We start from the raw sequence: 16,694 nt of genomic DNA on the forward strand, positions 1-16,694 counted from the left end.
GTTGTTTTTTTTTGTTGTTTTTTTTTGGGGGGGGGGGGTGGCAAGTGAGCAAGTGCCATGTGAATAGTGTGTGTGTTATTGCTGATGTTGAATCACCACACTGTCAAAGTATTTGGGGTAGTGGTAATGCAAATCCAGCAGAACAGCCATATGGGGCAGAAGTTGAGTCAGAGCCAGCTTTATCCTCACAGCACCTTGTAAATAATTGTGCCTCTGTCATTTCCGATCTAAAAGCAGCAGGTATTGCCCAGTTTGTTAATTCTGTTGTGACTACTTTTGGAAGATATTGTCCAGAAAATTCATGAGCATGCAAAAGAGTCTGTCATTCAGTTGTGATCATACAGGACAAAAAGGTGCTGCTCACCATACCTTTATTTACAGAAGCTGTTCAAGAACATTTATTTGCTTCTGAAGTGACTCGGACAAAGATTTTGTTGCTTTTCCAAAAAGAAAATAAGATTTTGTTGCTTTTCATGTTGATGATCTTCCTTATCCAAGAATGGAGAGAATGACTCACTATGTACATTGACCCATATTGTTTTCTCCGAGGAGTTATTGGCAAATAAATGCTGCTACAGTACTTTGATTGTATGTATTTTCTTATGTTATAGCAGTTAAAAGCAATACTATTTCAGTAATATAATGTACACTATATAGTGTATTTTAAAAATGGAAACTACTCAATGTGGTGAACTAATTTTATATAAAATTAAATAAATATACACTATGTGGTGTATTTTAATAATGGAAACTACTCTATGTAGTGAACTAATTTTATATAAAATGAAATAAATATACACTATGCGGTGTATTTTAATAATGGAAACTACTCTATGTAGTGAAATAATTTTATATAAAATGAAATAAATACACACTATGTAGTGTATTTTAATAATGGAAACTACTCTATGTAGTGAACTAATTTAATATAAAATGAAATAAATATACACTATTTAGTGTATTTCAATAATGGAAACTACTCTATGTAGTGAAATAATTTTACTCTGGCAGTGTAAAGAGATCAGTGTTTTTACACATTTCATTGTCAATTTCGACACAATGTAGAGTCAGATTAACTCTGAAAATCTTACACTGTCTATAGTGTTAAATATTTTTACACACCTCATTGTTAATTTTGACACAAAATAGAGTAAAATTAACTCTAAAAATCTTACACTGGCCAAAGAGTAAATTTTACTCTATTTTTGAGCGGGACCAAATGTTATCTGACAGGGGGTTAAATTTAACTCTTAAAGAGTAAAATTGACACTCCCGTTTTTACTGTGTACATGCCATGAAAGTTTCTACCTATTTACATACAGGGGTTGGACAAAATAATTGAGACATCTGTCATTTTAGTGTGTTTCCTGGATCTTGCATCCACAGTTAATCCTGTTGGATGTGGTTCTTCCTTCTTGGTGGGATGCAGACATTACCTTGGATAACGTGGCTCTCGGTCAAAGAGACAACAGTTACATGCGCACCAAGAATTTCTATTTTTTGAACTCTGATATGTTGAAGTTGTATTAAGTTGTGTGCATTGCAAATTTTTTAGGAAAAAACTGTGCTCTAACCTTACATTTCACTTTACTGGTGTAATGTGCAATTAATGAAGATTGGCCAACAGGCTGGTCCACTTCAGCCATGAAACTTCCCACACTAAAATGACAAGTGTCTCAGTTATTTTGTCCAAACCCTGTACATACAAGTAGTAGTTGTTACCAAAGAAACTCGGCACAGAAGAACAATCTCTCGGGGGAAATGCATTGGCCACTTTGTAGTACAGGGGCGTTGCCTGAGGACACGAGTGGATGGAAAATTAACTCCATTGCGCATGGTCATTGGTCAGTGGGTGCGATGGATACAATTTCCGTACTCCCTTGCGCATGGTCAGTGGGGGCTACACCATGATGGATAATTTGTGGCCAAATTAACGGCAGCTGTTGGTCAGCAGTAATTGCTGGGGGTAATTAAGGACAGCTGACAAACATTCACGCTGTCCTATGACCTGTTCCACACTCCGACACTCGCGGAAGTGTCATTGCATGCTTCCCTGATGCTTCCAATACTGACCGTAGAAGAAGAATAACATTTCCGTACTCCCCTCGCCATCATTTCGTACTGCACTGTTATGACGTGAGTAAGCCCTCTTGTCTCAAGCCTCTTTGGTTGTTACTCACTCGTGTATTTGCATGGTTGGGTGACCGCGTTGCTTTCAGCACTACTGAGGCTGCTGCTCAGTCTGCACCTGTAGGCAAAGAACAAATGAAAATATCAGAATCAAATGTTAATAATTTGCATTAGGCTACTAAGACAACGCATCACATGGCACAAATAGACCAGATGAGACTTGAGCTATGCCGGCGAGTCATTTACTTCATATTGAGTCGCTGGCGACAGAAGAGACAAAAACGATTTGGGCGACTAGAGACGATTTATGCGACTTGAGTGACAGCTGTGATGCGGTTCGGCAACAGCCACCACAGCCACTGGGAATGTCGGAATGCTTGCACTCTGCTTTCAACAGACATCCTCTGTGGCTTCTATTGCACGTATTGCTATTGCGGCACAGTCCAGCGATTCTCTGACGCTTGATCTTGTCACCGGAAGTAATTGAATTTAGTATTGAGTCGCTGGTGACAGAAGAGACAAAAGTGTTTTGGGTGACTAGACGCGATTTGAGTGATTTGAGTGACAGTTTGTAGTTAGACTTCAGAGAATGTTATGCAAATGAGCTATGATAAGGTTTAGCGACAGCCGCCACAGCCAATGGGATTGTCAGAATGCTTGCATTCTGCTGTCAACGGGTCTACTATGTCGCTTCTATTGCTCGTGTCGCTCTTGTTGATCATTGTCGCCACCGGTGTTTTCGCTCGGTAAGAATGGCGTCATCTTGAGCCAGGTTTTAACACTATCAACATTTTTGAACACCTGTAAAAGTCCTTCCCTCCTGTTTGCTGTGGTCCGGGCAGGAAAGGGTTACTGCTGTCGTTGACTTCCTTGTTGTTGATGAGCCAGGAGAGCTTGAAGCCAGCGGGGGGTTTGGGATCACAGTGGAGGGAGACCTTTCCTGTATCTGAACACTTCCCTGTCAGCTTCGGAACAGGAGCCCTGGCTGCAATAGAACGCACGCACGCACGCACACACACACACGCATGCGCAGAGTTCCACGTTATAACATGATTTTATGTTACATATACTGCAATTAGCTAACACAGCTGTGGCCTAATGGTTAGGGAGGTGGTCTTGAGATCAGAGGGTTGCAGGTTCAAACCCCGCCCCTACCTCTCTCTATAGCTCATGGCTGAAGCGTCCTGAGCAAGGCACCTAACCCCACCCCACACTACTCCAGGGACTGTAACCAATGCCCTGTAAATACGTAACTGTATGTCATATTGGATAAAAGCGTTCGTCCACTAAGTGTAATGTAATGTAATTAAGTTATTTTTAGTTTCAGGGTGTTGATCCCTGAAGCAATGGGTTTAGGTGGCATGCCTAAGGACACTTCAGCCATGGATGGAGGTGTAGGGAGAGGTCAGGGTGGGATTCGAACCTGCAACCCTCTGAAAGACTAAAAGACTTCACATGCTGTCCTCCCCAAGGGGCTCATTATACATGATCTCACATAATTTTGTGAAATTAACACAGACTATTGTGATACAAAATCTGAGCAGTTTTCAAAAATGTTGCCAAAATTCCATGATGGGGTCAGTTTTCTAATGACAGACTTACCATAGTGCAGTGGAAAGCACTTCCGTGAGTTCATCACAGAAAACATTTCTGTGACCCTAACATGGAAATTTGTCAACATCTGTGAAACTGCCACAGATTTCATGTCCCAAGTGTCCGTGTCGATTTCACTGAATTCTGTGAGATCAGGCTGTCTTATCTAATAGAAAATATATTTCATTGTACGTTTGATTCACAATGATATGCAGCCTAACGGATATATTTTCTCCTTCCTTTTGAGTGAAAACTTACGGAGCACGCAGAGTGCCTCTGTCTTGGTGGCTTTCCTGCCCGTTCTCTTGTCGATGACGTACTCAGCTGTGTATGTGCATGACATGGCCGCACTGAGCTTGGTCAGGAGAAGAACGCCGTTCTTGTCAACGCTCAGTGGGAACGAAGCCCTCTCCCTCCCATTGGTGGAATAGATAACGGTCTCATTGCATTTCCAGATTAAGGACGACCTGCTGTCAGACGAAGGCAAATCCACTGAAATGACATGCGAGTCTCCCTCCACTTTCTCTTTGCATTTTGCTGGGGGGAAAGAATAAAAATTAAAAGTGTGTCAACTCAAAATAAATGTGCAAAATCCACAGAATGTTATAGGTACAGTAATGTGTCTTGAATGTACAGCAAACATGGATGACTAAATATATTACAAAGATAATTTACAAACAAAAATCCATCTATTAATTGTATTATTATGAACAACGACATTTTGCCTCATATGGCGAAGGTGGCAGAAGACGCGAAACCCCAACTCCATGCTAATTAGAAGGTCCAATAACTAATCAAAATGAGCTTATGGATGATCCCATAACCAATCAAATGGGTATATGAAATGCATAGGTGGGAGTTACAACACTTTCAGTAAAACATTTCGGCTGTCCGTGCGGCTTCCAACATATTTTTTGCTTAATTTATGCAAATTTAAATATATGATTATTCCACATTACCATTTTATCACTCAATGCTGTACGCTAATCAGGTAAGCTAACGGCTAGCATTTTAACAGAAGCAGACAGCTTATATCACACCACTCTTTCAAATGTAGAACGATATCACGGCATTTAAATGTTATCTAACACCAAAACACCATAGTCATTAAAAAATGTAGACACTGTGTTGTGATATTGAGTAGGTAATGTAATGTGTGCAAATAGCAGTTAGCTGTAAGCTATCTTGCTGGACCTGGAGGGAATTTGAAGCATGCTTGCCACAAAAGGCTGATCCGCAATTAAGTAAATTGCGCTGAACATTGATAGCTGCTAGGTATCTTCTGGAGCTATTGGTGAACATGCCCGCGGGCAGATATCCGCCCGGCCAATACATTGGGTTGTGCTCAATTGTTAACGGCCAAGGGGAGTGGGGCACGACACGAAGCAGAGTGCCGTAAACGTTCCCTTGGCCGTTATCAATTGACCACAACCCACAGACTCAAGTGGCTTATTGCTTATCTAATACTGTTACACTTAATCGCTGACCAAATTTCTTTAAAAACGCTTTAGTAACAATTAATTTGATCCGTTGCGGTTGAGGAAGTGAATGTGGTTACCCCGGCAACGTTACTCGGTGTGCGTGCGTGCGTCGCGCTGCCAGACACACACTCGCTACAAAAAACTCGACAAGGAGGAGCTTAGCACCGCAGGAATGAAATGTCTTTGCAATCACACTGATACCCCAACCACAGATAGTGCAAAGATGTGCTCTTCTTGCAGACTCCCTACCCCAACTGCAAAATATTCTCATTACCGACGTAGATGCTCTTGGTCTAACTTGGACGCGCATACTCATGAACGGCCATCCGGGTACTTTGCTCTTAAATTTGCGTTACGCCCCTATATGGGTGAAAACAAACCGAATGTCTCATTGACTTACATGCTACATCGGCTAACCTAAATGAACACATTCCATGCTTCAGCCACGGCTGTTTGGCTATATCATTTGAACAGCCGGCAACACAACACGTTTTCGGCATGTTGCGCGTGAACAACGCTAGTCTACAGGTCCGTATCTTTCGTTTATTAAACCACAACATCACCAATTGACTTGCATGGGTTGTTTTCCCCCATAAATGGGCGTAACGCACATGGAAAACGTCACGCCGTTCATGAGTATAGAATCTTCAGGTGGAAGGTGTAGGTTTACGCTCAATTGATCACAGCTATCAGCCAATCAGAATCGAGAACTGGACTGCACAGTGTTAGAATTCAGCATAAGGCCGGCTCCATACTGAGGCGTTGCGGAATGGAAGCAAGACAAATGAGGTCTTCCTGCTTAGTTTTGGCCGGTGTGTTCTACTCTGCCTTTCACACAGACAGTGTAGGCATGCGTGACCAGTCCTGTTCAACCCATGCACATCATACTGAAAATAAGATAATCATAACGTCTGCATTCCAAACAAAGACTCTAGATGTGTCTAAGTTAGATGCTTGTATAGCGACACGTCTACCTTGGTCACAAGATACTGGTCCAGCTGGGGGGCACTCGCTATTCCGACATAGCACTATTCCGACACTTTTTATCCCCAGGGTTAGGGTTAGGGTTAGGGTTAGGGATGTCGGAATAGCGGCATGTAGGAATAGCGTCATGTAGGAATAGCGGCGGACGGTGGAAAACGTGTCGGTATTCCGACAATAAAACGTCGGAATAACGACATGTCGGAATAGCGCCACATAACCGGTCCAGTTGGCATGATTCCTACAACTTTATAGACAGTAATTGATTAAAATTAGTACCCTAACTTTGTGACAAATAAGCGGGATAACGGCCAAGTAGTTTACCAGGTTTTGAGCACGATATGGTGACGTCATTGCTGTCCTCCTCGTCCTCCTTCGACTTATCATTGGTCAGCCTGCACCTGTACTGGTCACTTGCTCCATGCAGCGTGGGGGTGAAAGGGTTAACCTTCTCCTTCATCTCTCTGTTGTTGTGGAACCAGGAGAGGGAGGAGAACCCTTTGGTTCCCCCAGGCTCACAGTGGAGGGTTCCTTCACCGGATGAGGAACACACCACGGTCAACGTTGGAACCGGAACCTTGGCTGTGGAACACACAGATCAGAATAGAGTTACTGGAACCGGAACCTTGGCTGTAGAACACACAGATCAGAACAGAGTTACTGGAACTGGAACCTTGGCTGTGGAACCGGAACCTTTGTACAATAGAGATTGCATTGAAAGCCATTGCTGCATACTTACGGACTACGCAGATCTTGGTTGTTAGAGATTTCAGATGAGAGGGCTTATTGCTCCAGTGCTGAGCCTGGTAGGTGCAGGCCATTGCAGTGGTGACGTTCTTCAGCGTGAGCGAGCCTCTGTCGTCCACATCTGCTGAGCCCTTAACGGTGCCATTCCTCCGCTCGTAAATGATGGTGATGTCACATTTCCAGACCAGGGAGTCGCCATCTTGTTTAGGGGAATTCAGCATGATAGTGTAGGTGTCTCCCTCCAGCAGGGTTTTCATGCAGTCAGAATCTAATAAAGATAGAGAGTTATAACAACAGGGATCTTTCTCATATGAAAATATGTGTCTCTATACAGCATATCTTTTAAAAAAATATTTTTGTAAAGTTGAGTTTTTCCGAAATGATGAAAAAATAAATAAAATAAACATAATTTCTTTATGTTCCCTTAACTTCCACATTAGCTGCTTAAGGTCTTCCAGAAAAAGGAAAAAAACAACACACCCCACCCGCAAATAATTAAAAAAAATAATCAGAATGAGTCTCACCAGACGGCGTCACAGTGATTATTAGGCAATCGGAGCACTAATGGCACCAATACATCAGAGGAAATAAATGTAAGCTGCAAAGAATCCCTCTACTGTGTTCATAGCAAGGGCAACACGAGCCAAGGAAGCAACAGAGTTGAAAGCAGAATACAAGCACTCTGTCACCGAACCGCATCATAGCTGATTGGTACAATATACGTTGGAGTTCAACTACAAACTGGCACTCATATGTTGAGCAAAATTAGGCTACATTTCATTAAATTAATTAAATTCCTGTCACTTGCATACATATCCTTGTGGTGTTTGATGGGTGAATTTGCACAGAGAATGTTACGTAACACATTGATGCGGGATGTTGCGTTGCGCAACATTGGCCCTGGCGCCTGGAGCTGCATGACGCAACATTCAGGCTCATGAGATTTGAGACAATTTTATTACAAATCTTGGTATGCTAGAGCTGAATGAATACAGTCCAATGCAAGATGAGGGTCTTGGCATTTAAATGCAACTTATTGCATGTTTTTATGTGCTTTGGAGGCTGAGATATGTCAGTTTTTTGTTTTTTTAAAGGGACACTGTGCAGGAAATGGTCGAAAAGGGTACTGCAACTATGCTGCTCATTGAAACTGGCCGGCTGCAAATTGCTAAATTTGATCTTCTCATGTAAGTTTACTAGATAATAAACTAATATTTTATAGAATGGCCCAAGTAAAGTCATTTTTGCAGCTAAAAATGGCTATTTCTGGAAATTCAAAATGGCGGACCATGGAGAAGATCCCCCTTTTCATGTATGAAAAGAGCAATATTTTCAGTCATAATGAATACTTAGAATGTTATGGTGGTGGTAAGTATTCATGAAAAAGTTAACATTAGTGAATGGGCAGCATGTATTCTGGAAATAAACAACTAAAAATATCACACAATGTCAGTTTAAGGGCTTAGGCATGCAGCAGCCTTTTTGCAGGTTCTTCAGGCATCAATGGGTTAACGGCGCAGACAGGGCCCCTAGTCTACAGTACCTGATGCTGGAGGCCAAAACAGAAGACATTTTGTAACATATTTGAACACATTTTTTTTCTTCAGTACTGCATCTGTGTCCCCCACAACCCCTACCCTCTTTTGGCCAACTGCCCCCCCCCCCCCCCCCCCTCTGGCAGGTCGGGGGTCCCTAGGCTGAAAAAAGTGGAGAAGACGTGCTCACAATATCGCCTAAATAGGCTACTTAACAGTTCTTAACTGGGTGCTGAATCCCTCAAAAGCATGAATGAATAAATTAAGCGAAGGACAGCACTCTTCAGATTTCTTCTTTGTTTATTCGCCTTCGGGAGAATAGACAAAGAAGAAATCTGAAGAGTGCTGTCCTTTGCTTCATTTATTTGTCCCTAGGCTGAAACTATATCTAACCTGTGCGTTAATCGGGACCTGGATACAGCACACATTTTTCCTCCAATACAAAATGTTGATTAGATTTCTTAGATGGGTCTAGAAATGATTGGCCAAACGTGACTCGCAAGAGTAACAAACATTAAAACAGACACAAAAAAGCTTTGAAGAAATTAAAAATGACCCACCTTTGAATATATTAAGCTTCATAGCATTCAAATGAACACCACAAAGAGTCCAGAGAAGCATTAAAACTATGAGGAAGTCCATCTTCAAGTCGCTCTGGGTAGGGCGCGCACATCCAAAGTCACTTGTTGCAGGTGTCAGACAATAATGTCAGACCGTTGAAGGAGTTAAGTCTGCTCACCACCAAATAAACTACAGAAATAAACTTTAAAATCAATTAAAACCCGGGTCTAAATCAGGTATTAGAAGTCCATTTTCAAACCTCTCTTTGAAAAAGGAACAATCCAGACTCTGCAATGAGACATCATCTCGTGTGCATGTGTGTGGGTGTGTGTGCTTACGCATGTGTGTGTGGGTACTCACATGGCAGCTTGGGTAAGTGGGATGTGTGTGTGTGTGTATGTGTGTGTGTGTGTGTGTGTGTGTGTGTGTGTGTGTGTGTGTGTGTGTGTGTGTGTGTGTGTGTGTGTGTACGTGTGTGTGTGTACGTGTGTGTGTGTACGTGTGTGTGTGTGTACGTGTGTGTGTGTGTACGTGTGTGTGTGTGTACGTGTGTGTTTGTCCGGACAGCCAGGTCAGTCAAAGAGGAACTGAATCTAGCGGGGATGTCTTTCTTCTGTGTGTGTGTGTGTGTGTGTGTGTGTGTGTGTGTGTGTGTGTGTGTGTGTGTGTGTGTGTGTGTGTGTGTGTGTGTGTGTGTGTGTGTGTGTGTGTGTGTGTGTGTGTGTGTCAGGGCTTGACAGGGCTTGACACTGGCACCTGCAAACCGGCCTAAAGGGGTAAAACTTGGCAGTAGTTGTAGTACTGAAGTCTCACTGTAGCCATGTTGACGGGTAACTTGTTCTTGGGTATACAGACACAGTCAGGGCCGGATTAACATTGCCCGGGGCCCCTAGGCTACAGGTTGTTGTGGGGCCCCCTGAAAGGCAAATTTTAAATAATGTCATTATTACGAGCTAGGAATTGAGGGCAACATGTCTACCAACTGAACTGAACACAATAGATACATTTTCAATAATGCATTGGGTCAAAAGTCTGCATTTTTTCCACTTCTGGCCAATCAGGGGCCCCCTGGCAGGTGGGGGCCCCAAGGCTGCAGCCATATCTAGCCTGTGCGTAAATCCGGCCCTGGACACAGTTTATCCTGTTATTTGAGCCTTTATATCAGCTGGTTATGTGTATTTTCAAGAATAATGACGTTGTCATAGCACTGCTCTGCTCTTCCTGTAGCACTTCATGTTCAGAGCTCATATCATCACAGTAAATTCTGCAGTGCTCATTTAACACTTAGAGAGTTCATTTGAGTCCAAATGATGTCAAATCAACTCTATAAGTGTTGAATTAACAACACAACATTTCCTGTGCATGGCCAAGAAAGAATACTGACAACACAACTGTGGCCAGAAGACAGACTGACTGGCTAGTGACTCAGGAAAACCACCAGCCACATCCGGTGAGCAAAGAAGTGAATGTCAAGCCCTAGTGTGTGTGTGTGTGTGTATCAGGGGTGGAACTTGAGTTTTTTCCCCACCAGTCACTGTGGCAGGAAGATTTCAAAATCTACCGGTCACTCTCCGTTTTTACCAGTCAACTCATATAATAACAACAATAATAGTCGAAATAAGTTCATTATTATTATTATTATTATTAAAACTATTATTATTGGAATTATTATTATGAATATACATTTATATGTTTGTGTTAGGTTGATCATGTCCTTAAGGAGGACTTCTTACGTGGTTGGGAGTGTGGGGGGCTTCCCACAGAAGTTTTTGAATTTTTAGACACAATTTCCTGCTAATCAATTTTAGGGTGAAGAATGGCATATCCCATTGGACAAAAAAAATCGCTTGGACATTCAGGCTATTCATAGCACAAGTGGAGGTGAAAGTTTTCACCCGTCAAAGTGACTGGTGGGTTGAAAAATGTACCAGTCACCACTGAACATTACCCGTCATTGGCAGGTGGACGGGTGCTTATTTCCATCCCTGGTGTGTGTGTGTGTGTGTGTGTGTGTGTGTGTGTGTGTGTGTGTGTGTGTGTGTGTGTGTGTGTGGTGTGTGTGTGTGTGTGTGTGTGTGTGTGTGTGTGTGTGAGAGAGAGAGTGTGTCTCTGTGTGTGAGAGAGTGTCTGTGTGTGTGTGTGTGTGAGAGAGAGAGAGAGAGTGTGTCTGTGTGTGTTTGTGTGTGTGAGAGAGAGAGAGAGAGTTTGTGTGTGTGAGAGAGAGTGTGTGTGTGTGTGTGTGTGTGTGTGTGTGTGTGTGTGTGTGTGTGTGTGTGTGTGTGTGTGTGTGTGTGTGTGTGTGTGTGTGTGTGTGTGTGTCTGTGTTTGTTTTTCCTCATATCTCCATCTCTACTGCCCTCTAGTGCTACATTGTGTTATAGCGTGTGTGATGTGCCAGCAGAATTGATCATATAACATGCTCAATTCAACTGAAGAAAAGACCAACTGGCTGATAATTCTGTAAGAAATAACACAAAGGAAAGAAAGGACAACAGCACTCCTACTTTAGATTTTATTGCCCGTCAGATGTTCAGTCTTAACCTGTGTAAAGTAGGAGGGCTATCCTTCCTTTTGTTCTCTAGCCTATTCTTCATATCTACTGAATGATTTTTAACACACACAAACACAACAGTGGGGAGTGGTGATAGTCCAATCCTAATGGAGAAGAGTTTCGTTTGTAGTTTATTGAAATTCAACATCATTACAGACCATTGTGATGATCATAAAATCACAGTAGTTACAATAAAATACAACTTTTGGTACAACCTTTGGTACATACTGTATACCTATACACTCACATAGTCTATATACTGTACAGTGATAAATAAAATAGCATTATTGGGTCATATTACATGAAATCCTTTTCTAAATATCTACAAATAATATTTCTGTATGAGTTGCTCTTGACTATTTATTAGAGTTGTATTGTTTATAGGGGCAGAGGTGGAGCCTGAACATTTGTGAGCATTTCAAGTAGGAAAAGGTTGTGAACCCCTGCTCCATCAAATCATCTTCACAACACTGTTATAGCACTAATCAATAGGACATGTGCTTTACAATAACACTCACTAGGGGGCGCTGTTGTGTACGTTCACGTCGGAGGACTCATTCATTGCCGTTGCTGATTCATTGTCGTCGAGTGAGTCTGTGTACTGTAAATAAATGAAGCTACAAAGCAACGGACACGTTATAGTCTTACTCCTTGTATTGCAGAAAGTTTGAAGAGTCCTCTCGTTGCCTCTACCGTTGTGATGATGAATAGCATAGCGCAGACCAATTGATCCCGTTAGAGCAAAAATCCAAACTGTCCGCAAAAAAAAAAACACATCTCTGCAACAGTCTGCTGCGAGAGCATACAGAGCCTTTAATACTTAATCCCTGATAAAGATGCTGGATAATGCAGAGCGAAACGTTTCAAACTGATTTCTGGTGCGCGAAGTTGCATATTGCATAGTGTATGAGTAGAGTTGCTATGACTCGTGTTTGGGGCTTGCACAAGGGTGGTGGTGGGGGATGACGCGGATTGCATAAAAGGAAATGTGCGTGTGTGTGTGTGTGTGTGTGTGTGTGTGTGTGTGTGTGTGTGTGTGTGTGTGTGTGTGTGTGTGTGTGTGTGTGTGTGTGTGTGTGTGTGTGTGTGTGTGTGTGTGTGTGTGTGTGTGCACGTGTGTGTGTGTCCTGGCCTCCCCCTTGCGTAATTGTGGTTCCAGGAATTGACTGGTCGGCTTTGTCCGTGATGAGACACCATGCCTGTTGAAAGAGAAACTGCTGCTCCATATGTTTGATGCTCAGTAATAATAACCTTAAGTCGCAGTTCAGATCAGTGGTTCTCAACCTTTTTTGTTTCAATAAACGCCCCCTTGATCTCATCATAAGCCTCCCAACGCACCCTTGACCTCATCATAAGCCACCCAATGCCCCTTTGACCTTATCATACGCCTTCCAACGCCCCCTTGAGCTCATCATAAGCACATACACATAAAACATACCCTTTTGAATTATGACCCAAAAGTTCAATCTTGGTGAGGTAAATTTAAAAAAAAAAAATTTTTTTGCTAAATCTCCCAAATGCATGTGGGAAGGTGTGTTGTGTTCAGGTGAAACCCAGGTTGAACATTTTGGACATAATTCAAAAGGAAATGTTTGGCGCAAAACATCACCGCAATAACACCATACCTAACGTGAAGTATGGTGGTGGCAGCATTGTTCTTTTGTGCTGTTTTTCTTCAGCTGTAACTGGGGCCTTCATTAGGGAGGAGGGAATTATGAACATTTCCACAGGGGCCATGGTAGTGGCACAAAATCTTCGCCCAAAAAGAATGGCTTCACCAGAATAATATTGAGGTTTTGGAATGGCCCAGACAAGCTAAATGTGCTGCAACTAAGTATTAAATTAAGGGTGTGTATATTTATGCAACCATGTTAATTGAAGTCTTTTATCTTCTATTGTTTCCATTTAAAGCGTTATGCTTGTTTCTCAATTGCATTGTACAGGTTAATAGTTAATAGATTGAAGGTGGAGAAAGCTGTGAATTTATTTGTCTTTCTGTCATTTTTTTGAGGATGGGTGTGTAGACTTTTTGAAGGCACTGTATATTTGAGGTAGACGTCGCATATCCCGCTTCATTTCATTGGTCTGGCACGGGGCATTAGTCAGAGGGTGTTGGGATGGGGATGGGGGTGGGATTCGAACCTGCAACCCTCTGATCCACAGCCCATCTCTTTCACTAGGCCACTGCTGCCAAGTGGTTCACTGGTCTGTCTATCAGTCCAGAAGTGTCTCTCTCTTATTACATTACATTACACTTAGCTGACACTTGTGTTCAAAGCAACTTACCTGTATTTTAGGTAGCCTACAGGGTATTGGTTAAAGGGACACTCCACCCATTTTGCATTAGGCTTTCCATTGATAGACACCCAGTCATACTTTTGAATGGTCTTTCAAAAATCTCTCAATTCCCCCTGAGATAGGAGAAATCCGCTTTCATCTCTTAACACTTCCTATGTCAATGATGTAAAAATGGTCATTTTGCATCATCGACATAGGAAGTGTAAGAGAGGTGGATTTCTGTTGAGACTACAAGCCTTTTTCCCACCTTTTCAACCCCGCCCATAGGGGGTTGGACCTAATGCTCTAACAGACCTATCACAGATCAGTGTCCCAGTGCTTTTGAAATCACTGGCATTGAGGCTCCAGTAAGCAGTGTTGCCAGATTGGGCTGTTTCCCACCCAATTGGGCTGCTTGGGATGGCCGTCTGCGGGTAAAAATTGCATTTTACAGGAAAACTCGCCCAATCTTTCCCATCGACATCAATAGAATTGGGCGGGATTTAGTGCTTCCAGGCGGATTTTGAGCATTTTTTGGGCTGGAAATCATCAGCCTCATCTGGCAACACTGCCAGTAAGTCACTGGCATAGCTGGAAAGGAGAAGCTGGAGCACACTGCAGCTTAGTTTTCAAGACTTTATTTTGTGCACACACACCCGACCAACGTTTCGGTGTTGCTACACCTTCTTCAGAGTCAAATGATAGCAAGAGAGAGACACACATTTCAGGACTTGACATTCACAGGTGATCCCACTTGGTTTGGCTAAATTGGTCTCATCTCATTGCAGGTAATTGACCCCACCCCCCAACACCAGGACAAGATTGCAGACAATTAGACAGAGAGGCTTTGTGGAAAGGCATTTTGGATTCATACTCTAAATTCAGTGGAGCCTCAGGGCATAAATGAGGAACACAATATGTCTTGCTCTCTGTAACAAATTGTTCCAGCATCGCAGCTGTGGTCTTCTAATAATTGTAGCTGTGGTTTTATTGACAATGTTCTTTGTGTATTGTTTTTTTCACTTTTTATTTTGTTTTGGGAAGTTGGCAAGCTGTCTAATTGTCTACAATCTTGTCCTGGTGTTGGGGGGTGGGGTCAATTACCTGCAATGAGATCAGACCAATTTAGCCAAACCAAGTAGGATCACCTGTGAATGTCAAGTCTTGAAATGTGTGTCTCTCTTTTGCTATCATTTGACTCTGAAGAAGGTGTAGCAACACAGAAACGTTGGTCGCGTGTGTGCACAAAATAAAGTCTTGAAAACTAAGCTGCAGTGTGCTCCAGCTTCTCCTTTCCAGTGATGTCTGTCCCACTGTGATGCACCTGCAAGCAGGGTTGCCAGATGAGGCTGATGATTTCCAGCCCAAAAATGCTCAAAAACCAGCCTAGAAGCTCAAAATCCCGCCCAATTCTATTGATTTCTATGGCTAAAATTGGGCGGGTTTTTCTGCTAAATGCCATTTTTACCCGCACACGACCATCCTAAGCAGCCCAATTGGGCGGGAAACAGCCCAATCTGGCAACACTGCCTGCAAGCTGAGGGAGGGATGATGCATACAGTCCCAAATAACTAGGTGTGGCCAGTGGAACTTGAGCATTGCAGTGCATTATGGGGATTGTTGTCACAAATCCACAAGCACTAAAAAGTCATTTTCTGCCTTTTCTTGGCCAAGAAGGCACCAAATTAGAAATGTATGTTACTATTCTACTATACATATGACCCACTTTCAGTAACATATTCATGTCTCCACCGGTGGAATGCCCCTTTAAAGCCCCTGGAGCAGTGTGGTGGGGTGTTGCACTGGTGTCTAGAGGTCCAGGGCCGACCGAAGCCTTTTTTGGCCCTAAGCAAAATGTCATCCACCCCCACCCACCCCCATGCCACCATCGGCTCAAGATCAGATGCTTCATAAGCTTTATTTACTTGCACTCGCCTGTGAGGGGTAGGAGCTAAGGATATAGGTAGGCTGTCTGTAGATCGTGTACCCATCATGCACTGCACTTCTTGGAGGAAAATTTCTCAAAAGGAAGCCATTTGTCTTAGTTTCGCTTCAAAACTATTACTCTTCGTTATATTCTGCGTTTATTGTAGGGTTTTACAATAAAAAGTGGTACATGAAAAATTATGTTATACCCACCATCATTGAGATATCCCCCTATATGGCTTCTGTATCCATTATGTAAGTATAAGTACATGAGAAAGACATAAATGATTAGAGAAAATGGTGGAAAGTTCATTCAAGGTCACGTGCTGAAAAATATTGAAAAATGAACATAAAAGAGGTAGAGTGGCCCAGCTATGATGCTGTTCCTGTCGTTCACTTCTGGGAGCCGTTCAAAAGAAGCGGCTCGTTCGAGAACGTCACAATACTAGCGCGGGGGCCCTAAGCCATCGCATAGTTCGCTTATGCCTCGTGCCGGCCCTGCAGAGGGGTCTGTTACTCAGTTCAGATGGCTCTGTCTCTCTGCACTGGTGTCCAAGGGCTCTGTCGCTCAGACTCTGTTTACACAAGCGAAAATACCGACATATTTCATCAGAAGTGTCTTTTGTTTACGAGCCAACCGCACAGTCGGGGTCTGAAAAGCTCAAAATCTGAAGACTCCTTCCAGAGTGGGGAGTTTTGAAGACAATTTGTATTGTGTCTGTCTAAACGTCAAAAAAAGGAAAATGTGTTCATGTCACATGCGGCTTTACGTCACACCTCTTGCGTTTTCACGTTTTCATACCAGGCAGCGGAGTGGCCATGTAAACGAAAGACACTTACGATTAAACATTTTGATGTTTTCACTCACAATCGTCCTCGTATAAAATGCATCGGAAAATTGAAGACAAGGCT

General features: G+C 42.7%; 1 protein-coding gene across 1 annotated transcript; it reads right to left on the minus strand.

Moving 5' to 3' along the window:
• Window positions 1-2,172: 2,172 nt before the first annotated feature.
• On the minus strand, window positions 2,173-7,196 carry LOC134459615 (uncharacterized). Its single transcript, XM_063211961.1, has 5 exons — window positions 6,925-7,196; window positions 6,510-6,767; window positions 3,982-4,260; window positions 2,932-3,115; window positions 2,173-2,248 (listed from the first exon to the last, which is right to left on the minus strand). The coding sequence occupies exons 1-5, from the start codon at window positions 7,187-7,189 to the stop codon at window positions 2,173-2,175; spliced, it is 1,062 nt and encodes a 353-aa protein (XP_063068031.1). The 5' UTR covers window positions 7,190-7,196.
• Window positions 7,197-16,694: the final 9,498 nt, after the last annotated feature.

This window comes from Engraulis encrasicolus, chromosome 12 (assembly GCF_034702125.1).
Source record: "Engraulis encrasicolus isolate BLACKSEA-1 chromosome 12, IST_EnEncr_1.0, whole genome shotgun sequence".
Taxonomy (NCBI): domain Eukaryota; kingdom Metazoa; phylum Chordata; class Actinopteri; order Clupeiformes; family Engraulidae; genus Engraulis; species Engraulis encrasicolus.